At 37.3% G+C, this 25,688-nt stretch overlaps 1 protein-coding gene across 1 annotated transcript in view; it reads right to left on the bottom strand.

Moving 5' to 3' along the window:
- Positions 1-21,670, bottom strand: part of LOC145998979 (zinc finger CCCH domain-containing protein 15 homolog) — a 50,623-nt gene extending 28,953 nt beyond the window's left edge. The window contains exons 1-3 of the mRNA XM_083135827.1: positions 21,375-21,670; positions 10,860-11,073; positions 469-704 (exon numbers count right to left, since the gene is read on the bottom strand). Coding sequence (XP_082991953.1) covers positions 469-704; positions 10,860-11,073; positions 21,375-21,449 — 525 coding nt within the window. The 5' untranslated portion in view covers positions 21,450-21,670. The remainder of the gene's footprint in view (positions 1-468; positions 705-10,859; positions 11,074-21,374) is intronic.
- Positions 21,671-25,688: the final 4,018 nt, after the last annotated feature.

Raw genomic sequence — 25,688 nt, 5'->3', positions numbered from 1 at the left:
TTTGTTTTTCTTAACCTTAATGTATATGCCCCCTACTTAGGTAAAGCTGGAAATTAGCAATTAAGAAAATAAATATTTATTTATTGAAAAACCCCTACCAAAAGGCCAGTTAACATGAAAACTGAAGCTGTATTTAACAAAAGAATTAAATTTGCTTTATCTATTAATGCATCCTGGACTGGATCACAGCCAGTATGTGGGTCTTGTGTTATCGTAAATATGTATTGTGATTGTCCCTTCATCAATCTTATCTTACTGATCATCCTAGTCTATGTGATTAGACAAAGGAGCAAAAAAGTGAAGTAAAAAAAAATCAGGAATTCTGACAGAAAAAAATTGTTTACCAGCAATATAATTTCTTTACTTCTTGAACTGCTTGTTGATTTCTTTACTTTTTCTTTACTTTCATGACTGGTAGACACCCTGTATGAGTTGTTATTATTTGTTGAATAATCTACAAAGACTTACAATATCTGTTTTAGGCATGTTACTATCAGCTTCCGCATGCTTCTTTTCCACAACCTCCTTGAGCTTGTCTTCATCCCAGTTTTCCATATTGTCCTCGTCATCTCGAACATCAACATAGAGACTCCTCTTCTCCGCTTTCCTCTCCAATGTTAAGTCATGAGAAAATTTACACTTATCTCCTTTAGAGCATTGGCCTTGCTTGAAAAATGCACACAGGACGGACTTTGGATCGGCCCCTGAAATAAAAGATTTCAATGTATGCAGTACAAGAACAGTGCTCAAATAAATAGTAATTTTGCAATTAACATTGACACAAACTACATGCGTACTATCCGTCAATGGCTGAGAATTAAATTTCAACGCTGATGAAAATGTATGGGCCCTGAATGTGTGTGTGTGGGGGGGGGGGGGGGCAGGGGGCACTGAAATAAAATTAAGAAGTAGCAGCATTATCAATACTAACAATTATTATAAACTGATACTAAATTATCAGTATTATAATATTCTTATCAATATACTAGATGTGCTACCAAATCAAGGAAAGTCGTTAAAAGTTAAGGAGTTCAATCTTGAAGTTTATGTTTGGGACCTTTCATATTAAAATTGCATTTTTCTGAATTTTGAGAACCATCTCTTATCTAGCCATTTAATCTTTGAATTACATTATGGAAGAAAAGAAAAAGTTCTGATCTGGTTTCTGGATTTCACTCCATATTGGATTGCCAACTGTAACTAGTTACCTGATTGTCAGCCATATTGGTTCATTTCAGTTGCCAGCTGGACATGAAAAGATGTACATTCACAAAGGGCAACTGCTACCTTGATTTTAACTTCTGACTGTCATTGTAACCTACAATCTACCTTTTATCATGGTTTAACCTACTTCTTGTGGAACCTCCTGAAGAGACAATATTACGTGATGACAACGTGTCTACAAATTTGTAAAAACAAAATTCCATGACCTTTCCAGGTTTTCCAGACCAATTCATGTATTTATACATGCACTAGAAAGATACTTTATTTTAGCTAAAAACCACACTTGAAACCCACTAAATGAAGTTACGAGTAATAACAGAAGGAAAACTGAACACAAATTGACTCTTGAGATAGGGGCATCAGGAGTGAGCTTTTATGTAATACTTGCCTGTACTGACTAATAATAAACATTTAAAACAAAAAAATAATAATTATAGCATAAATAATACATAATTACAGTAAAATTTAGTAATATATGTATTAATCTTAATATGTACCAAACACTGACCAATAATTGCAACAAGAAAGTGCTAAATGCCAATAGCCATTTACTGCAATAGATTCGTAGTTGAAAATAGTTCAAAATATGACCCCTTTCCTACAGTACTTAACCCATTTCTGCCCATTGTCGACGTAACATTCGGGCAGCTCTGAAACAGAAATAATTATCGGTGTGAGCGGTACAGCATTTTATGTAGTGTTGGTTGGTATCACTGAGTACGATGACGCCAGCCACTCCTCTCCTGCTGTCTTGTGGGGTGTATTGTGTATGGAGTTTTCCAGGCATGCAGAAGGTGCAATGTCGCTCTGTAACAAGTAAGTGGATTTCTGTTTGTTATTAAATTACTTTTCCTTAGTAAGTCAATAATAAGCTTTTATCTATACTAGGATAACAAATGACAAACTAAAAAGTGGGAATAGTCCTGTTTTAGTCATTCGTTATCCTAGTATTGAACCTGTCCACGTAAAAAACTATATCCTTTCTAAATGACGAAGCTTTGTGGATTTCCGTAAAGCCGACTTCTTGACATGAAGAAGGGGGCAGTTGCCATAGAAATGTTGTCTTTGACAAGTATATACTCACTGTACGTAAGTAAATAACAAATTTTGATTTTATGCTTATATTTCCAAAGAGCTATAACCAAATGAGGAAACCAGTAGCAGGACTCATATATTTTCTGCCAAAATATTTGGATGTATATGCTTTCTCTAAAAAAAAATATATATATACAGGGTGGTGCAAAATTCCGTTTACAACTCTTGGGAGGTGAATCGCCAAGTAAAAACAAGGAAAAAATGCCATGTGAAAAAATGTCGAAATCGGCACCGTTTGCGAGTGACAGGCGTGCGAAAATCGCCCCACACCATGTGTAAAGCACAATAACTCAAGACGGAAGAAAGATATCAATGTCGGATTAAAATAATACAAAGAAAGTTGTGCCTGACGAATACAATGGTGCAGAAATTGAGGCCCAGTGTAAATTGCGCAAGGGAACTCTCAAAGAAAGTGGGGAATCCCATGATGGAAAATATAGGAAATTTGCTACTATTTTCTACATAATGTTGAGATCGGAATGTAGGCAGTAAAAAATGACGACGTATGTCCACATGTCCCACTACTGCTGGGACACCCTCCCACAATCGGGAAATAGGAAATTCACCCGAAAATGACGATATGCCGTCAGATTACGCTGAGATTGATTTCAGCTAATTTATACAGGAAGCCCCACTAGAGGCGCTGGGAGTGTAGGTCACCTGTTACGTATTAGCGTTGGTGGATACTACGTAGAGAGTGTAATCGACCGTTGTTCTTCCTGTCTGTTCTGCGTGTCGCAGCGTGGAGTTTAGTCTGGCGTGTGTGTGTGGTTGAATTGCGCCAAGGAATATTGTACGTAGAGTACGTATTCCGTGTTCTTTCTCGGTTTGCAAAAACTGCGTGGACACCTGTGTGACATTACGTGGGTGCTAATCACGGTAGTTGTGATCCGTCACTCGGAGGGAAAGTGCCCCTGTTGCTGGGCAGTTCTCGAACAGGACAATGGTGGAGTACTCTACCCACGAGCTTGCTGATATGCATCTCGTTTATGAAGAGGCAAACCGAAATAGCCGTGAAGCACGGCGTTCGTATCACGAACGTTTTCCCGGGCCTCCCCGATGGCGCAGTGGTAGCGTCGTCGCCTTGTAGTCAAGGGGTCCCGGGTTCGATACCCGGTGGAGGCACATGGCACAGTGGTTCGGATCCCACTTTAAACCGTAGGTCCAGTCCCGATTAGCCTTACTGTGCATAAAGTGGACTTAAAACACCAACTCAAACCAAACCAAACGAACGTTTTCCCAATAGGCGGTTACCAGCAAATGCACTCTTTCAAAGACTTGATGCTCGACTGCGTGAAACTGGATCTCTACTACCCCGTAGGTGGGATTGTGGAAGACCCCGCACTGTGCGCACTGTGCAATTTGAAGAGGACGTATTGGACGCGATACGAGACCGACCTGGCACCAGCACACGTGCCGTTGCTCGTACGCGACAAACCCACCATAGCAATGTGTTCCGCGTTCTTCAGGAGGAGGGATTTCACCCATACAAATTGCATAAGGTGCACCACATACTGCCCACGGACTTTCCCCTACGCATGGATTTCTGCCAATGGTACGTGCAACAAACTCTTGCCATTCCGGATTTCCCAACAATAGTTTTGTGGACCGATGAGGCAATGTTCACCAGGGACGGCATGTTCAATAGCCACGTCTGGGATATGGACAATCCGCATGCAATCATTGTGCGCCATCATCAACATAGGTTCGCAGTGAATGTATGGTGTGGCGTAGTAGGTGACCACTTGATAGGCCCGTACATTTTGCCCTCTACTTTGTGTGGTGGGAATTATCGGGTGTTTCTACATGACGTATTACCTGAACTTTTGGAAAACGTTCCACTGGCAGGTAGACAACGTATCTGGTTTCAACACGACGGTGTCCCCACACATTTCGACCGGGGAGCCAGGGCCTTACTCAACGATATTTTAGGCGATCGTTGGATTGGCAGGGGTGAACCTTTACCGTGGCCACCTCGTTCCCCTGACCTCACACCACAGGGTTTCTGTGTATGGGGAGAAATGAAAAGGCTCGTGTATGAAACCCTTGTGGAAAGTGCTGAAGACCTCGTTGCTCGTGTTAGTGCCGCTGCTGGGACAATTGTTGACATGCCAGAGGTATTTGCGCGTATCAGACAATCAGCACTTCGCCGATGCCATCTTTGTCTTGAAGTCAATGGTGGATATTTTCAACAAAGTCTCTGAGTATACCGATGTTTGTGAGCCCCTATCAGCACCGCATAGTGTCCTTTAGTGAAAGGTGCGAGTGAAGATGCTGGAGATCGCTGTACTTCATACCATCGATCTGCATGTGCGGAGGTTGTGCGCTTCTCAGTGGAATCCCTTCCAGATGTGCTGTGCCTGGAAATGTTACATGCCATTGTGTGCGTTTTCTCGCCATTCTCCGTCTTCATTCCTTCGAGGATTACCCACTTTCTTTGGGGAGCTCTCTTGTAGTATGTACAGCCTGACGTTATGTGGCCATTGTTTAACTTTTGTTTTTCGTACTGCAAAGTAGTGTGTCAACATTAAGGGATTGAAACGTTTTTTATGATTTTCCGGTATTTTTTTCCATTTAGGATGGTGTCCCAGCAGTAGTGGGACATGCGACAACTTGGTTTCTTTTCTTGTTCGTACCGCAATAAGAACCGTGTGCAACAGGAGATTTGCAGTTATTTTCCTATTTCCCGATTGTGGGAGGGTGTCCCAGCAGTAGTGGGACATGTGGACATACGTCGTCATTTTTTACTGCCTACATTCCGATCTCAACATTATGTAGAAAATAGTAGCAAATTTCCTATATTTTCCATCATGGGATTCCCCACTTTCTTTGAGAGTCCCCTTGCGCAATTTACACTGGGCCTCAATTTCTGCACCATTGTATTCGTCAGGCACGACTTTCTTTGTATTATTTTAATCCGACATTGATATCTTTCTTCCGTCTTGAGTTATTGTGCTTTACACATGGTGTGGGGCGATTTTCGCACGCCTGTCACTCGCAAACGGTGCCGATTTCGACATTTTTTCACATGGCATTTTTTCCTTGTTTTTACTTGGCGATTCACCCCCCAAGCGTTGTAAACGGAATTTTGCACCACCCTGTATATATAGCTCTGATAGGACATTACTTCCCTACTAAAGAAAATCCCAAACTTTGAATTTTCTTCAAACTTGAATACGTATCAGTTTTGGCCCTAAATTTCAGCCAGAAAAGTACAGAACATAAAATAAAGCTTGAACTGTACTGAGAACAATATTTTTTAACACGGCTGACTATCTATAATTTTTCTTAGCTCAGTTCTCATAATTATTGCAACTGTCTCCAAAGGGCAAAAATGCTGGAAGTCATGAAACAAAAAATGGCCACCATTTTTAAACAAAATCATGTTTAAAAATAATAATGCATGGTTTGAACTACCCAGCATAGGGGTTAGAACAACAAAAATATTGAAAATTTTAAAAATGGTCAAGCAACCAGTGTTGGACCGTACGGTATTGACTAACCCATATACATTCCGGACAAAAACTCTGGTCTTAGTAAATTTCTGTGAGCTAAAAGTGGATAAACATCATAGTAACGCCTCTCCCAATGGATTCAACATTTCTAACAATATTATGTGTACTCATATTAGTGTTAATATTTCAAAAATATGTGTGCCAGTGGAAACAATGGTTCATACATTGAAAACTGAAACTGTGATATTTTTATTATGAACATTATTATCTTTCTGAATTTTTAATATTATGTTGAATATGTATTGATTATGCTGTGTAACAATTTTCATTGTGGTAAAACCTGGAACAAACAATTACCCAAAGTGGAGTGTTTTTTCATCACAACATATTACTTTCTTTAAAGATATTTCTACTTTCTGAGTATGTTAAGAATGGTAACACATTTATTTTCTGTTAGGACTGTCCTTCTACTCTCCAATACCTAAATCATCAAAATATTCCACTTACTTTCCGAGATATGGCATATTTTGTGACATGTGGTGCGTTCGTTCATCCACCCAATTTCTGAAAATCTTCAAATTTTCAATAAATTGTAACTTTCAACATATATGATGGACAAGTCTAATATTACATATTTGTCATATTGGACCAAGTATCTATCAGGAAAAAAAATTGGAACCAAATCCGTGACTATGAAGCAACTTTTTGTCTTTCAATTGGGCGATTTCAAGTGGAATGACCGTTATTCATGTTCTGCTATTGTCCGCCCACCAACCAAAATTGTGTAACTGAGGCCATGAATAAAGTTTGTTGTAAGTCTAATTGATGCACACACAGAATAATTGGTACTGGACTATCATTTTAAAATTTCGATCAAAACTAGGGTTCATTAAATAAAATGTGGTTTGTCAACCACTGTGCTATCGAGTGGTTGGTGGTTGCTATGATGGGGGTGAGTGGGCCAGACATAAGACAAATGTTTCATATTATAAAGAAAACTGATTAAAGCCTATAGTGAATAGACTTCAAAATATTTTGGGTTTGCTTTCCTTAGTTCTTTATATATATAAAGTGAAAAAGTTTTAATTGTTCCTGCCTTATTGTAAAATCCTGCATTTAGCCCTACCTTTTCATAGGAATTTTATTTACTTACATATCTTTCCATTTCCTGTAGACTTTTCTTGTTTGAGTTCTTGAAAAATAGCCTAGCTTTATTAGTTTTTTTTTTTTGTTTTCAATCTGTAGGGTCATTTGGAACCATCTAGATGTCAGATGTGTATTTCAAGCTTGGATTACTTGCAAACTATAAACACATCAAAATACTTAAAAGCAGCATTTTGGAAATGACATACATTTTTTTTTGTTCACAGATTTGCATGTTATAAAAAAATGTTACATAAGAATAGTTTAAGGTAAGTCGGTGTGTTTTTTCCATGATTATTCATCAGAGTATATATAAACTACATTTATACCACATATAATAGCATTATTATTTAAAATATTTGGGGAGGGAACACTTATCCCACAATGGTGTGGTTAAGTGGGTCACTTGACTTTAAAGAGAAAAATTTCTTTTTTTCAAATACTAAATTGTATAATTGGTTAGAAATTTTACCATGGTCAGAAAGACAAAGGTTGGGAGAATGTATAAATAAAATATTTAGTTTGGGTTCATTTTACATCAAATGTAAGATCAAAGTCAAATTGCATTACTTCAGTGGCCTAACTTACCCTAAAAAACATCTCTAATCTTGAAAAATTTTGAATTATTCAACATGACCTCAAACATGGTCAGACAAAACTATGTATAATCTAACTTTGAAGTTTGTTTACTTTATGCACAGATTAGTAGAGGAAATAAACTATTTCACCCGGGAAATAATTGCAACACAAATGTTTTTTGTGCCAGATTATGCGGAACGTTATAGTGATTAATATATTAAAAATTCGACATCCAAATGTTTGGGGAAAATCTGCCATCTTGGAAAATGGCAGCAAAAATTCACCTTCAAAAAAAAAAAAAAAAAAAAAAATGATATTTCGAAAACTGTGCATTGTACACAAAAAGCGAAGATAACCAAAACGAAAGAGCAGAAAATTTGATAAATTATAGTTTTTGCTTGATAGAACTACCATAAATCTTAATCAAATTACAAAGATTCAAATATTTGCTATAATTTTTAGAATTAGCATAGAAGTTGGTTTCTGACCCAAAAAACTGAAAATACATAAGAAACTATGTAATTTACGACCTAAAGTCACTGAACCAAATTCATAGGTTATGATATCCTTTGGAGATTGGACTTGTTTTGTGGCTTTAGAGTAGGGGTATTAAGGAGATATGTAGTTTAATGCAGAGTCATGTGTGTTCCTATATTTGTGTTTTCCATTTATGGTATTGGTGAGAAGGTAATATCTTGTTTTCTGCAGTGTTGCGTTCACTTGCGTTTGTTACATGTCATTTTAATTGTTTAAAAAATGTATGCACACAGTAGTGACGACTAGATGTCTTGACTGAGTGAGGGGAAGGACAGTTTACTTTCCAGAATAGAATTTGAAATTGAATTCTGGCAGGTTTTGTGTCAAATCCACTTGTTGAAAAGGTTTAGCATTAAGAGACCATAATGCGGGGACAAAATGTGTCTATGCACCCCTAATTGCCGTTAAAATACGATTCTAAACTGTTCACTTTGCCTTAGAGTTCATTGCATGATTTTTCGTAAATACCTGGTGCAAATATGTTAAATTTAATATTTTCCTCTACATACAGACGTGCACTTGTAGCAGCAAAAGGAGATCATCTGCGTAACTGATTGAAGATATAAACTCCACTTCCCTATGCGCTCGGTTTTAATTAAATTCCTAAGAATACTGCTAATATAGTGCAGCCACAGAGCATCAGTATCCTGTTATCTTTCAGAGTTGAATCAAATGTAGATAAAGATTTTTCAGCACCTCAGAGCTTGAACCTACATTAGGTTCTGCTTCCGAATTCAGCAGGCCAACGATTATTATTGAACGTATCTCAGAAATATGTTCATGTGCAATGCACTTTTCTTCTTCAAGTAGCGTGAAGGGTGCTGCACAAACTATGAAATGGCCACTTGTGGCTCTGGCTTTTTCGGATTTTGATTTGTTTTATTATATTACGTCGTTTTCTGCCACCTTTGTCTAATCACGAAAATAAGGACTGATGATGATATGAAGAGATGAATGAAGAGACAATATGGATGGCAACACGAGCCCCAAAGAGGTTTATACTGACTGTTAGTCCAGACACCAGAGCCTCGCTGGTGTTCAAAATGCAGTACAAGGTGTACTTCTTGGAAGCGAGGGGCTTTTCTGGTGATCATAGGTTTACCAATATTACCTCCGTAAATTATCTTAATGATTTGTTCAATGCCTGCATCTTCCATTAGATAATCAATACATCTCAGGAAACTCATCTTGAAATGAAGACCATCTAGCAATATGGGTTCCTTCAGAGAATTGAAAGATAACAGGAAGTGGTGAAGTACATAAGGATGCTTGATATTCTTCGGAACTTCATTAATGCCAAGCGTATTGGGAAATTTACATCTTCAATCAGTTATCCACATATTCTTGCTGCATCAGCGGCATTTTAGTGTTTCACGGGCTCCGCAAAAATGCCTCTCAACACTTTCGGGAGTATCTTAAGTATCCTCGGAATTATGCAAAATTCGGATTGCATACCGAAGCACTAGCTTGCCTTAAATGCACGCCACTGGCACGTCTGTATATAGAGGAAAATATTAAATTTAACATGTCTGCAGGTATTTATGAAAAATCCTGCAAGGGACTCTAAGGCAAAGTGAACAGTTTAGAATCTTATTTTAACGTATCATATTAGTTCGATGTATTGACACTGGCAGCAATTAGGGGTAGGAGGCATGAGTAGGAGTCCCCCCCCCCCATACACACTTTTTGTCCCTGCACTATGGTATCTTAATGCTAAGCCTTTTCAACCAATGCATTTCACCCAAAATCATCTGCCCGAATTCAATTTCAAATTCAATTCTTGAAAGTAAACTGTCCTTGCTCCTCCCCCCTCACTCAGTAAAGACATCTAGTTGTCGCTACTGTGTGCATACATTTTTAAACAATTAAAATAACATGTAACAAACGCAAGTGAACAAAACACTGCAGAAAATATATTACCTTCTCACCAAAACCATAAATGGAACATGTAAATAAAGGAAAATTATAACCTATGAATTTGGTTCAGTGACTTTAGGACGTAAATTACATAGTTTCTTATATATTTGCTCTTTTTTGTCGGAAACCAACTTTTATGCTCACTCTAAAAATTAAAGAAAATATTTGAATCTTTGTAATTAGATTGATTGATTGAATTCCTGTTAATGAGGACTGGACCTACAGTTTAAAGTAGGATCCGTACCACTAAGTGCCTCCACCGGGCATCGAACCCGGGACCCCTTGATTACAAGGCGAGAATGCTACCACTGCACCATCGATTAAGATTTATGGTAGGTCTATCAAATAAAAAACAATTTACCAAATTTTCTGCTCTTTATTCTGATCTTCACTTTTTGTGTACAATGTATCGTTTTCGAAGTATTATAACTTATTTTTAATTTCTAAGGTGAATTTTTGCTGCCATTTTCCAAGATGGCGGATTCTCACCAAACATTTGGATGGTGGACTTTTAATACAGTATTCACCATACCATTCCGCACAATCTGGTACAAAAAACATTTGTGTTGCAATTATTTCTGGGTTAGGCCATATTTTCCCAGTTTGTTTCCTCTACTACGATAGGCTAATTCACAACTGCACACACAGTTTAAAGTGGGATCCAAACAACAGTGTACCTCCACTTGGTAACGAACCCAGGATCCCTTGATTACAAGGTGATAATGTTACCACTACTCCATCAACGAGACCCAATAGCTGGCCTAACCTGCAGAGAGCATTCAGGAATTGTGAGTTGGATATTTGTAATACAATGTGAGCTTTTTTAATCCTTGAAGATAAGAATTAAGGAAATGCTGTGGTAAATCTTTTAAGCAATTTAAAGAAAAATCATTTCAAAACAACACCTACCTTTTTCAATCTTCTGAGTTGCAACAGGCTTAAACAGCAAACTTAACTCTTTCTGTTCCTTCAGTTTCGACTCCTTCTTATCCTTTTCTAGCTTCTTTGTGTCATCCTGTTTTCTAGTACTCTGATTTCCTCCAAACTTTACTTGCTTTTCGATTTGTTGGATGAATTTTTGCTGTTTTGCCCCTTTCTTATTCTTCAGTCCAAATGTTTTGTCCTAAACCAACACAATAATCAATCTTAATGCAGCACAACAGAACAGCAAGTCTATCTATTCAATTATTTACCTACACGAGAAGTACAATATCTTGAAAACGTACATGACAAGTGTTTTTACACAATTAATTTGTATATTACTGTTCACATAAAATGATTGAGCTAAACAATGTAAATGTATGCCCCCTTCTTATATGAACATTGTCAGAAAGTTCAGAAATGTAGTAACAACTATCTTCAGGATTATGCACAAAAAAATGTATACAAACTAACAAATACATGCAGCATATAACAAAAAAGAATCAAATTTGCATAAAATTGGCATGCACAATATTAACATTTTTAATACCAATGATTAAGTACATCCAAAAATATAAAAATCTTTTTAATGCATACTCTGTTATAAAATTCAACTCTTATTTATTTCATGAGTATGACTTACATACGTTATATGATTTTTTAAATGCTGGAAAGGATCTCTGTAAGATGATAACTGAGTAGAAAATTATCATAGAACAAAAAAAAATGTTTTTACTAGTTCACCACAACCAAACACAAACTGATCTCCAATATATTGATTCCAGATCGGTTCACCCACTAATATATACAAATTTCAGTACCTATCAATTCAGAACCTGCTGTCTAGGCTGCTACCTTTCCACTAGATGATACAAGTAATGGGATTCGTTAAGGTCTGCATTCCAAACTGAATAGAACATCCAGCCCCTGTAATGTGGCTTTCTTGTAACCATCTTGTAATATTTACTAATCATTTAACAAATGGATCACTCATATAGAAACTTCAATGTCAGTGCAATACTGAATAATGTTATAAAAGGGTAGAGGAATGCCTCCTCACCCATTAGTTCAAGAAAACTTATGCTGCAATTGTTGAAGTGCAGTAGGTATTATCCACCAAGTTCCTTTTGTTTAATTGTATCATCATTATGCTAGGCCTACACATATATTTTTACATGGTTCAATTTCGAACCATGTCTGTTACAGGATTGGTACGATCTTTTTATTATGAATTTCCGTGACATTTCCATGTTTTCCAGTCCAACAATGAAACTTTTCCAGACATGATTCTCATCATGATATTTGCTTTTGAACCTTGGGTTTTTCAATTAAATATATAATCCGTTAATTATTTTGATTGATTGATTTGGTGTTTTAAGTCCTCTTTATGCACAGTAAGGCTAATTGGGACTGGACCTACAGTTTAAAGTGGGATCCAAACCACTATGTGCCTCCACCAGCAGGGTGGCTACAAACAAACAGAAATTAAATTCCCTGACTTTTCCAGGTTTTCCAGGACAAAATTTACATTTCTCCCTGACATTTACAAACTAAACAAAATTGATGTTTTTGCAAATAGAAAAAATAAACTCACACAGATCCACGTTATGGTTTTGTTAAGTACCAATATTATCTTCTATGAAATTGACTTAATTTCTCTATTCTCTATGATTTGAATTCAAAGTGCAAAATATTGAATTTGGAAAATTATTACAATTCACAAGCTAGGGAAGGATTACGGAATTTTGTCATACGCAGTAAGTTTAAAATAAAATACTTGATTATTTTTAAAGTTACGACTAAATGAGGTAAAAGTGACGAGTGAATGATTAAGAAATACAATTTGTAATTTATCAGTCTCATATGTTGATATTTCCACTGAGGTTTGGAACCCTCTGCATGCAAGAACCATGACTGCGTACTCATTTTTCAATGCATAAAGCCACTTCTCACTTCTCTGTGAGAACTCTTGCATATAAGTGAAACAATTGAATCGAACAAAATAAAGTGTCATATTTCCTTACATTATCAATGGGATTTCTGCTTCAGTACAGTATATCCAAGTGAAGTACTGTGAAACTGACAACATGCAGTTATAGCATTATTGCTGACGAAAAGGGTATGTAGGTATTAGAAATTTAACGCAAGGAATTCATAGAATTGCATTGTATAGGTACCTGATTTAGCTAACCACACATTAAAACAGGAAAATACTAATAATAAAAGCTTCTGAAAGTTCAAATACGAGGGTCATCCTGAAAAAGCTCCAAATGGTGCCTATACGCAGCACTAGTGGTCGGAGAGCGACACACCCACATGCAGGCAGGAAGATGTGGCATGTAGCTGTAATCTGGTACAGTTGCAATGCAGCCGTTTTAGGACAGTTCTAGGTTAAAGTTTGCAGCTCTCACACAGTCTCCCACCGACTGCGATGTAGCCTACATTGCACGCTCAGAATTTGGCACAGAGCCACCTGCAATCGTGTGAGGTGTGCAGACCGGACACCGTCAGTATGGTCAGACGATGGTGCAGACAATTCACGGAAGGCCAATCGAATGTGCACAACTCCATACAGCTGAGTACACACGGGCCCTTTGCATCACTTCAGGTGAGAGATCTTGGACCACTCCCTGAACAGCCCTGGCCTTGAATGTACCGACTTTCATCTTTTTGCTTAACTGAAGAGGTTTCTGGCAGGGCAAGGATTTGACAGCTACATTGCGGTAGAAATAGTTCCAGTCTTTGCTGTCAGACACACATACCATGGGCATACAAAATTTAGTGCCATGGTACGACAAATGCCAGAACAACGGTGGTGATTATACCGAAAATTAGGTTAGGACTAACTGTTACTAATGCAATAAATTACAACTGATATTCTTGTTTTATTTATGCCTAATCGGTAGGGACCTTGATATTTTTTTAAAAAAAAAATTGGTTTATTTTCTTGTTTTTTTATTTTGTACTATACGGTGTTATTTCCCCCAAAATTAACATTTTCATTTTAGCGTTTTCTGGCAAATATCTGAAATTATACCTTCATGGTGTTTCTAAACTACTGTTTCAAATTGTAAGTCACATGGCTTACGCCTCTTCGTGAGTGTTTGATATCTTGAAAGATATTTTGGGAAAGTTATTTTCCATACCCCTTTTTTAATTTTAAGGTAAGGATTTTAGATAATGGAATTTTCCCCGTATATACTGAAGGGTGCATAATGACCATAAGTGGCGACGCACCCAAAAAATTTAAATCAATCAATCTCACGTGCCATATACCTATATATATTAGGGCACCAAAAATTGGCATTATCTTTTTTTGACTTGTTAGTGTTACATTTCCCAAAATTCGCGTTTTTGTTTTAGAACATTTATCTGCCAAATATACCGAAACGTAATACTCCATTCTGCTTTTAAACCATTATTTTCAATTGTAGGTCACATGGTCTACGTATTTTAGTGACAGTTTGATATGTTGGAACAGATTTTTGAGGAAGTAAAAGTAAAGTGCTCCCCTGCACTTTTCCATGAAGGTATATAGTAGGGGTGTGGAGTTAGGGCCCCACACTTTCTTGATCATGGTGATGTGATCAGCATCATGCTCCTGGCTACCTTTATCCCTCAAAGTTTTCTCAAGGTACCAGCTTCATATGATGCTGGGTGGGTGCCGGAGCAGTTTGAATAGTTGGAAAACATCCCAGTTCTCCCCCACAGGGGATCGAAAAAATCTTGGGAAATACATGATTTAATGTGGCTGTCGGAATTATTCGATGTACGTATAACTAACTCTATAGTTTACTCTTGAGTAAAATGTTGGAAAACTTGCATGTTCCATGTACACAAACATGGCCTAGAAAAGACAAGAATGTTGGATTTCATGGAATTTTTCGTTGTTTTAGGACATTTCTTTAAAAAAAATCGCTAAAAACGCAAACAATTCGCATTTTATGCCAAATTTACATTATTTCGATATTCGAAAGGGCGAAAAATGTGTGCACACATCACTGCACCAGACATCCTAAACATAACTTCGCAGCAATTAACATTTTTCACGGTTTTGGCGTTTGCGAAAAAACAATGTCCCTACTACTTGGAAATTACTTTCTGGCTACCCCTCGTATAAATCAGTAGATGGAAAGTAAAAGTTTAGCAGGGCTAGCAGACAAAAGTCAATTCTTGAAGAAAGTGATTTGCTTTTATGACCGAATGATTTGAGTAAATATGATATTAAAATATTTACTTATTTATTATTAGTAACCTTCGTAAGCACTGCTACATTAAATAAGGTGAAGTGAGCCAGAAGAGTAACAAAATTTGAGCAGCATATTTGCAGTCTAAAGCTCATCTTGTTTATGAATGCGATTTTTGTTGGATGTTGCAGTCCATGCGATTTCTTTCGCATATTGTAGTGAGGTACTTTGTCGGGTGGCGATATTCGACAAAAATCGTATATATGAATGGAACCTATTTGTTTCCATACTCCTTTAGTTTGCCCAACAAATGCCTTACTACGACGTCTGACAACTATCGGACGGCACCACCCGCTCTTATCCCCTCCATCTGTTGACAAGTCCCCTTACTACTCCCATACGGACAAGAAAAAAAATGATAATTCAATTTATTTTCCACGTAATATTTAGAGGCTTAACCTTTACTCCCCCGATGATACCACATGGTATCACCAGAGTAAGGTCGTACTCGCCCGATGATACCATATGGTATCATGGTGCTGATTACGAAGTGAATGTGCTTTTTGGATCTTCATACTCTTATGTTTGGGTGGAAACTCTGACACAGGTCTGGAGCAAGCCTGGGAAATTCATATTGATGACCAACCTCCCCCCTCTCCGCAACATATCCATGCCACATTTCCGAACAGTTTTTCACATTTTGGCTCATTATTCAACTTGTATGACACCCAAGAACATGAAACGTGTTACGTTCTCTTGAGAAATGTCCATTCTTTGAAAAGAATACTAAAGTTCGCACCTTCTTCCCAAATAGCGGGAGAAGAGGGAGCAAACTCCAGATCTTTATGTCTTTCCATTGAAATTCGGGGTTTGTGCCCCCAAAACACCCTTCTTCGGTCCGGCGTTCTGAATTGTACACGGTTGCATGCTATGATGTTTTAGCTGCAAAACAAAACTTATCCTAAGTAGATTGCTCCCATAGTGTCCGAGTTATAAAAATTTTCCTCCAAAAATGCAAATTACCTATTTTTCGTAAAAAAAATCACATTTTGGCTTATTATTCACCTTGTATGGCACCCAAGAACATGAAACATGTTTCATTCTCTTGAGAAATATCCATTCTTTGAAATGAATACTAAAGTTTGCGGCTTCTCTCCAAAATAGGGGGAGAAGAAGGGGCAAACTACAGATTATTATGTTTATTTCCATTGAAATTCGGGTGTCGCGCCCCTCAAATCCCCTTCCTCGGTTCGGCGTTCTGAATTGTACACGGTTGCATGCGCTGATGTTTTAGCTGAAAAACAAAAGTTATCAGAAGTAGATTGCTCCCATAGTGCCCAAGTTATAACAATTTTCCTCCAAAGAGTGTTCGAATTTAAAATTCCCGCCGAGAAGCCAGGGCGAGAGAAATCTCTCTCTCTCTCTCTCCTCCTGCCATCACAGGTTTCTGGCGCCGTGGTTGCGTTGCGTATAAAAGGGGCCTAAAAGTTGAGGCCGAAACTTACGAACGAGATTTCCTGTTCCCGTGCAGAGTTCCATAGCGATATATTTAAATAAATAAATAAATAATAAAAAAATGTCAATGAAGACGAAATTCCCTGACATTTCCCTGACTTTTTTTGACACCTCAAATTCCCTGACTTTTCCCGGTTTTCCAGGTTTTCCAGGTCTGTCGCCACCCTGACCAGGTATCGAACCCAGGACCCCTTGATTACAAGGCGAGGCCCCAAATAATTATTTTGAATATTCACTTTCACAACTTTTTTTTTTAATTTCATTCTACACACACAATAACAAGTGAAAATTCTGAGTAAAATGTAAAATTATTTGGTGCTAGAATCACGTGCATCTAGCCTTCAGGCTAAAGGAACAGAGTTACATTGTTTCACCATAACAGATCCCCACAATATAAAAACAACAGAAAAAGTTCAAAAACCATACACAATTTTCTGGCGGATTTATAATGTCATAGAAAATGATGCTTCTTTGCTTACATTTATAGGTCCAGAACATTTGGAGAAATTTTTGTAGCATATAGGAATTCTATAGGAAATGCCAACAAGACTAAAATCTATATAATGATAAACTATTACCTCATCTTCACCAACCTTTCCGATAATTATGATCATACTGTCAATGTACTTTAGTTATCAATCAGATATATGTACTGCAAGTTTTACTTTGATATTTTTCTAATATCTAGTATTATAAAAGTGAAAATTAATTACAGAAATTCAATGGAACCATAATTTGCACAAGATTGAGAATCATAAGAACGAAAGAAACAAGTTTCTAAACTGAATGTTTTTTGGGAGTGGAATCACGAGAACGGAATCCACAAGTGGAAGTGAACTGCTTGTTTATTTTGCAACTTTTTCTCTTGTAGACTCCAGATGCATAGCAACCCTGCTGTTAACACTTACTGCCGAGCTTTAGTGATTACTTACAGAGTGTTTTCTTGAGAATGGTTTTTCACTTCCATATACTCCGTATAACTTGCCACCTGCCATTCCTTTACTGTCATCTTTCTTATGGGTATGAATCATCATATATTAAGTATAACATCTTCATGATCAAGCGCAGTATTTCACCTTCTGACGCAAGTGGGGAATGCTTTTGTGGTTAACTTAGGCTTGTTTGGTTTAAATATCTTGGCATAAATACACTACATGCAGACTAACAACAAAAGCATTTAACCTGATGTCAGAAGACAAAATATGGTAGTAGTCTGTGGAATGCCTCATCAGTGCAAAACCGGTATGTTTGCGACATCTTACTTTTTGCCTGTAAATTGGACATTTTCGAACAGAAAATTGTGCTAATTACTTTCAGAAAGCTTGCAATTTACTTCCACAATCATTCTTACTAGTCTACGAAAATTCATCTTTCTTCTATGAATGGAGAATGCCTTGTCCATGGGAAGCACAGATGCTTGCATAAGTAATTTTTAAGTTGTTTTTTTTTAACCATAAATACCTGTTTCCAGAAATCCACACAGTGCTAATTACATTCAGGAAGGTTCAAATTTAGTGTGACAACCATTGTCACAATTCTGCGATAATTAGTCTTTATCCTAGGAGACTTTGAAAAAAATCATTAAACAATCTGAATTGTTTCCGCTATTACTTCTATTAACAGAAGGTTAAGGTTCAAGAATCCTGGGGAAGCTAACAACTTTTATCTTGAGATTTCAGCCTGTGTTTGGGACCGGTGGCCACCCACCATCGTGAGGAAATTGGGGAACTACGAATCAGTAGCGTAACCCGGTCACAAAAACCTACAATGCCTGGGGGGTTCATCATGCTGACCACACGTCACCCTGTCACTCGTTGGTTGATCTCACCAGTCTTTAACCAATGCAGGCCTGCAGTCGGTAGGTCAACCTTGGCCCTCATGGGCTGTTGCACCACCGGTTATTTATGTATGTACAGTCACACATACTTTTGGGTTGTTAACCTCTCAATGGAAGAAAAAATAATGCAAAAATTCAAAACCATTAAAATCTAATTGGGTATGACTTAAGATGACCGGACCCCTCTCCGGTTTTCTTCATACCTGACATACTTACTAATTGAGGACTGCTAATGACGAATCTGAAGTTAAAATTTGTCTGAAACGTCTAGAAATTGCAAAATAATTGCGAACCATTGGGGTGTGGTTAGGTTAGTTTAGGTTAGCAAACATAGTTAAAATTTGGTGTTGTGGTAGTATCAAAAATATATATATTTCCTTGTGAAACAAAAAATTTCGCGAAAATCGACGATTTTCAATCTGAAAACTAACGCCTTATTTTTGCTTATTCGCAATTTCTAGACGTTTCCAACAACTTTTAGCTTCAGATTCGAGATTAGGAGGCCTCAATTAGTGAGTATGCCAAATATGAAGGAAATCGGAGAGGGGTCCGCTCATTTTAAGTCGTTCCTCTAATTCGATTAGCCTCTGCTACATGCACCACTTACTACTTCACAAGCACATTTCTAAGAGTATAAAATAGTTTTATGAAGAATATGGTTCATATTCCAGGCAAGCATACCCAAACGATTGCTTGGCATCATGTGCATGTGTGAATTAAATATCCTGGAAAAATAATTCTGCACACTAGATGGAGTAAACATTCAGTACACATTATCGCAGGTGCATGTAAACTGGCCCTAGCTCAAATTGTTTAATTCTGAATTAATGGGTGCCTTCATGAACATTCAATGTTGGTGCAAATTGCAGTTTCTAGGTTGGGTGTCTTTTATGGCATTTTCTGGATGCAGAGTTGAGTAGCAGACAGCAACAGCTGATAACAATTGAAAATGATCTTGGCAGAAGAGCCAGAAAAGATAATAAAAATAGCTATCTATTTTGAGGCCACAAACCCACTATACCCCCACGAGAATTATGTGGAATTTTATTTTATTCAACAGATTTCAATATTTTACTTAAAAGTGGTTTTATCGTTAGGAAAGCACAAATTACGGAGATATTTGGTCGCAAAGTATGGTCAATGTGCATTAAAACCTGTAATTTTAGATTACTTTCGCCGCTTAAAAACAGTTTGTATGCACACTAAAATAGCGAGAGAACATGTCAAAAATAACTAGGCTATCAGTACGGTACCAAACCTAACTACATAAAATTATAGCTGATGTTGTGGAAAGTTGATTTGGGTGCCATATTCACTTGTGTGAAGACTTCGAACTGTTCTGCTACACAGTAAATTAACACACTAAGGTAACAGATGTACTTTACTTCACAATAACACATTTCTGCAAACAAAAATCGGTGAGTTTACTATTGGCGTGATGGATTTCTTCAAATTTACAGGGGATATTACGTATGGAAATCATTTTCTGTAGCGTTCTGGAAGTTCGTGAATGTAGTTTTGATCCATTTTAATGTTGTTTTCTGCGAAAATCTCTGTCCGACATGATGTTTCTGCTGCCCCCAATTTGCTTTCTGCATGAGAGCACAATGTTCCGTGTGTTAGATGACGTAAACCCCGTAATCAGTGTTTCAAACTTGCAGTGTTTTCACTAGAACATGACGTGTAGAGTATTTTTTTTCTAACTATGCTTACCTAACCTAACCTTACGGAAAATGGCTTTTGGGGCTAACATCAATGGTTTGTGAGGCTAATGTCAATGGTTTGCAAGGTATTAGCATAATTTCAAATCCGGGCACAAAACTGCATAAATCGACAAAACACTCGCACAACGTGTGATGAACCAGTACACTATTGTCATAATGTTTGTTGCAGAATTGAAATAACAAATAACAGTAAGTACTCGAAAATGTAAGAAATAAGACATTATCTTAGTTAAGTTGAATTATTTCACCTTAGGAAATGTTCCGCATTCCAAACTAGTACGTTAGCAATGTAAAAAACTGCGAAATAAATTATTTATAGGTGTCACCCCCATAGTAAACTTGTACCCAAAAATTAACCAAAAACTTTCAGAAACAACAAAATCTTCCGAAACTATGCAAAATATTTCAGTTTCTCCAGTGGGTACAGAGTACTTCTATTTACATTAATTTATATCAATAACTACAAACAATGTTATGTATCGTATTTACAATCATGTAAATGGTGATGACTAATAAAAAACCATCTTATTGTACATTATGCCCTTAAAACTATTCTGCATGTGGTCCTTGTCCGCCATATTGCCACTAGCAGACGACTATGCTGTCTGCACGTAAAATCCTTGCAGTTTTATGTAACAACTGGTACCTCGCAACACCCAGGTAGCAAGAGCCTCCAGTGCCCTTGCTGCCTCAGATTGTTCCAATGTTGAGAGTTCCTGGAGGTACCCAATCATTACACATACACTTCTTTGGTTTAGGTATTATGGCTTCTTCACTGGAGAGGCATTTTCCCTTCCAATAAACATATATCTTTGCACGTAGACTAGTGGGAATTAATGTAGAAGTAAATCGGAACCTTAGTAGAATTCATTATGGGGACTATTTTAATGCTAAGAGAACCAAACCTGGCCTGCCTAACCTAACTATGAAAGCATATATTGAACTTGAACAAAACCTTAAGTAATCGTAAAACTCCGCAGTGTGTGTTAACAGAAGTAAATCGAAATTGAACTATGTTAAAATTGTATTCGTAGCATGATGGAATCGCAATAAAACAAAAGGAACTTGGGCTCAAATTATGTATAGTTGCATTTGTATGCATAACCTTATGGACGAGTCTCATCACTTAACATGAAAATATATGTTTAACAATAACTGCACGCAATGTGGCAAATATTCTATTTATATCTATGCAACACACATGGGAGTTACAAAACAACACAAAATTAGATTGACTTACTTCAATGATCTTATCTTTCTTCTTCTGTTCCGTCTTTTTACTGGAGGCTGCTTGCTGCTTTCCTTTAGGAGGCATTTTGAAGTATTTCTTATGCTTTTATTTATACTTGCTAGACTTGTAATAAATACATTCTTACTCTTACATACACCACTACAGTTCAATTTATATCAAATTTCACATAACCTTTAAACAAAAGAAAATCCTGACAGATTCTAGCTGCAAAAGGAAATTATAAAGACACGTTACGACTGCGCACAGATTAATACCTGCACTGCTGCAGAACCTCTCTGGCAGAACCCATCGTGCCCATGCAGAACGTGGTGCCTTCGTGATTCTACGGGCCTCACTACAGTTTCGATGACGTCACACAGCAGTGGACCGCTATTATTATTCATTATCAATTATATTTAGCATTTTAACACCACGCATGTATAAGTGTGTATATTTAGTTTTTAATTGAATATTCCTTCGTTTTTCATTCATAGCTCTGCCGTTCACCGTTAGTGTCACCCAAAAATGTACTACACACGTTAGCTAAAATATCAAATTCAAGTGTCCACTGCATTTCGATTGGATGAAGCATAGAGTAGATAATTTTATAAAATTATCTACTCTGTGGATGAAGAGGTTCAGAAGAAAGCCCTCCATGTTCTCAAGACCTCATGCCAGTGGAATTTTTGTATAGGGATGCATAAAAGATAAAGTTTATGGTACAAAACCGACAAGAGTCAAAGCAGGCATTGAACGAGAATGCTCAAAAGTCCGAACGAAATGATTTTCGCGATTCCAGTGCTTAGTGTTTCCAGCAATGCCTGGCCTAGAGCGGTCATCAGTTTGAAAACAGTCGTTGACAAGGAAAAATTATGCATGTCTGGAGATTATTTTAAATTTTGAAAATTAACTGTATCTTAATAAACACTAACGTTATCATAATTCAAATTGTGCATACACTTTATTGGGACACCCTGCAGTTTTTGTCCCTTTTCTTTTTCACTCCCAAATAGCGAGTGATTTTCAGAATTATTTGTAGTAAAGAAGTAAATTTGTTAAATGGAACAAAATTTGCCGAACTCGCGTCCACGAGCTGCTTACAACCTCTTATAAACGTTTATTGCCCTTTATTTATGTTTTATTTACATATGCGCACACAAAAGGAAAAGGTTGAGACCTGAAACATTACACATCGTCACTTCTTATCCAGACAAGTAAAAACTGGTATTTATCTTGTAAGATTGCTAAAAAAAATGTTCACAATTGTACAGTAGTAAATCCAGAAAAGTTTTTTTTTAATATGTCTAAATTAATCTGTTAATGTTTTCAGTGATGGATTGATTTTTTGTTTATTTTTCTTCGCTTTTCATCCACTTTTGGCTAATCGCGAAGATGAGGATGAGATGATGAAATTGATGAAGGGTTACTCACAAAGAACATGCTTGTCACGTTTTTATCAATATGTCATAATTAACCCCATAAATCGTCTGTAATGCATAACAGTTTATCGTTCTTTTATCATTTCGATACCCACACAGACCATCGATACAGATCGAAATTATTGCAAGTGACTCCAAATCTGCCTTTTATTGATGTTTTTCTTTACAAGAACTTTTTTACACCTTGTTTATTTTTCCCCCATACTGAACGTTGATGTAGATAATCATTTTCTTGTCTAGTGTATAAAAATATCCACATAGACAAAGTTAATACCCAATGCAATGTTCATGTCTCTATTGCTTTTTGTACTCGGTTGCATGACGTTTCGGACACCCTGTATTTTCAGAGTCAAACGTATCCACCACATCATCGAGATCAATTTTCTTCGAAGTCTTCCTTGCACAGCTAATAAAGTGAGAACGTTCAGGCGAGCATTGTCCATGGTGCTTTGGAGTCAGTTTTTGCAACTGTGGTCACAATTACTGCTAATCTGTAAAGCTGAGGGTAAGCCAACAGATAGTCAGACAGAGGCGTCTCGTGAAGGCATCCGGTGAATGCTGCGCATGCGTAGCAGGTAAAAGCAAGTAATAATTATTTTCCCACAATTGACGCATGCGTCACTTCAGATCCAAGAAATGAAATATAAGCTTAGTTCAGCGCTCTCGTGTAAAATAAATACTTCTCCTATATTAAGAAATTAGAATATAAAAATGCTCATGAATGTCGTCGCAGAGCAAGCTGTCCTTCTTCCCACAATTGACGCATGCTCAGCATGTGTTCACGAGACGCCTCTGCAGTCAGAGTCAACAATTGTGACAAAGTTTCGATTTCACATCCATTTTCTTCTTCATAAGTTTACAAAATTACGCCGGAGTTATCACAGCACACTACGACGCCGTGGGCCACGGGTTGCGAATCCTCACCTGGGCGTCGGTGTTCTTAATGAGTGTTCATCAATTTCATCATAGCGTTACTCATCCTCATCCTTGCGATAGCCGAAAGTACAGAAAAGCAAAGTACAATAAATCAAATCAATTAATCATTTACAAAAGTACCTCTTGACAGGGTGGGCCGACCGAATTTTTGTGTGGTCCATGACCTACTCTTTTCCAACGTTGGCCAGTCCTTGAAAACATATATGGATAAAGGGAGACAGAGGGAAAATGTTAAGTGGATGGAAAAACGATGGAAAAGAGAAGAAATGAGTAGATAAAGAAACAAAGGAAGGAAGAAAGAAGGAAAGAAATCATATAAAGGAAACTGAAAAATGACAGGAAACCAAAGAGAAAGAGAGAGAGCAGAACGAGATAATCTCCACACCCATTACCTGGGAAACTGAGTCCACCTGAAAAAAATTAACCCATCCCTGCGCCCACTCGAAAGAAAAATCTCTGACGAAGTCACTGTTGTAAGTTTGATAAATGTACATGTGCATATAACTTTCTAAATTGGGCTGCACAAGTTACTTCGCTCGTATGTTGCAGATATTTGAAATCTTATTAAGATTGCACACACACACACACACACACAAGGACAGGTAAATGTTCATAGCAGTAGTGCTTTGTAAAAATGTTAATAGCTGGAGGGTTGGCATTCCCCCTCCCTCACTTCTAGCACCGGAAATATAAGACTTCAATTATGTTTTCTCAATTTAGAAAGTATTAGCTTGTTACTAAGTTGATGCTTCATTGAAACTGTTAAATGTTTCCTACAAATGTTGTTTTACATTAAGACGCCTATCCAACCAAGTGTCACTCGATTCCCTTTACCATTATACATTCTCGAGGTCATGGCACCTGCAGTTCCCCCATAGTGGAGCACAAGATGTATTCAAAGCACAATCAACTCCTTTCCTTGTGTTTTGATGAATTGATGTTGATAGGTTCTGCAATGTAATATCCGTTCAGAAGCTGTTATGAAGTTATAAGCTCACACACACACGAGGATCGTGACATAATTGAAGGGTAGCTGAAAAAAAGCGCAACTCCGAAAACAGGGTTTGAAGAAAATCAACGAATTCCATCTGCACCCTGCATCTCTTTCTGCAGTATGACAATGTTTATGTATATTGTAGGCGAATATACATGGATATTGTCATATATCAGTATTCCAGCAAGAGAGCCAGGGTGCAGGTATTTGTTGATTTTCTCCAAAATCTGTTTTCGGAGTTACACACTTCTTCCAGCTACCCTTCAATCATATTGGTCCCTAAAGCCCCTATCACACGGAACTGCATTTCTAGTTGGAATGCCCTAGTTGGCGATGAACTGACTTTCTGGGTAGTAATCATGGCCGCCTGGCTGACTGCTTGACTGGTTTTGAGGAATAGGACATGTTCTAATTGCTACTATCTTCTTCTTCTTTTTCTGACCCTATCAACTGGTAGTCGATTTTAGTCATCTTCCTGAGTTTTTTTTTTTTTTTATTTATTTTTTTTATGTATTTAGTTCGCTATTCACTTATATTTCACAAGAATGAAAAAAAAACATCTATTGATATTTATTTATACTGTTTGTTAGATCGTCAAATTACATCTTCTTGCATATCCATAAAGAAGCCATATGGTGGGAGGAGTAGGGTCCGTGAGCAGGGCAGTAAGAGATGTAGGGAATGGAATTCTATTTCGACGTAAACCACTATATAATTTATCTCGTTCTCTGTCGAAATTGGGACATTGTAAAAAGAGATGTGTAGCATCTTGATTATCTTCTCCACATGCGCAGGCTTGTTTTGTTGTAATATGTAGTCGTGATAAATGATCATTAGTGCGAACATGACCTGTACGTAGACGTATTATAAAAGTAATAACTGATCTTGGAAAATTATATGGGTAGTACCAAGGTTTGTTTTGTGAATGTTCTGCAAACCATTTATATGTGTTGC

The sequence above is a fragment of the Lepisma saccharinum genome, chromosome 14 (assembly GCF_977018435.1).
Source record: "Lepisma saccharinum chromosome 14, izLepSacc3.1, whole genome shotgun sequence".
Taxonomy (NCBI): Eukaryota; Metazoa; Arthropoda; class Insecta; order Zygentoma; family Lepismatidae; genus Lepisma; species Lepisma saccharinum.
Note: the sequence above shows the minus strand (reverse complement) of the source record. Positions and strands in the feature narration are given on the sequence as shown.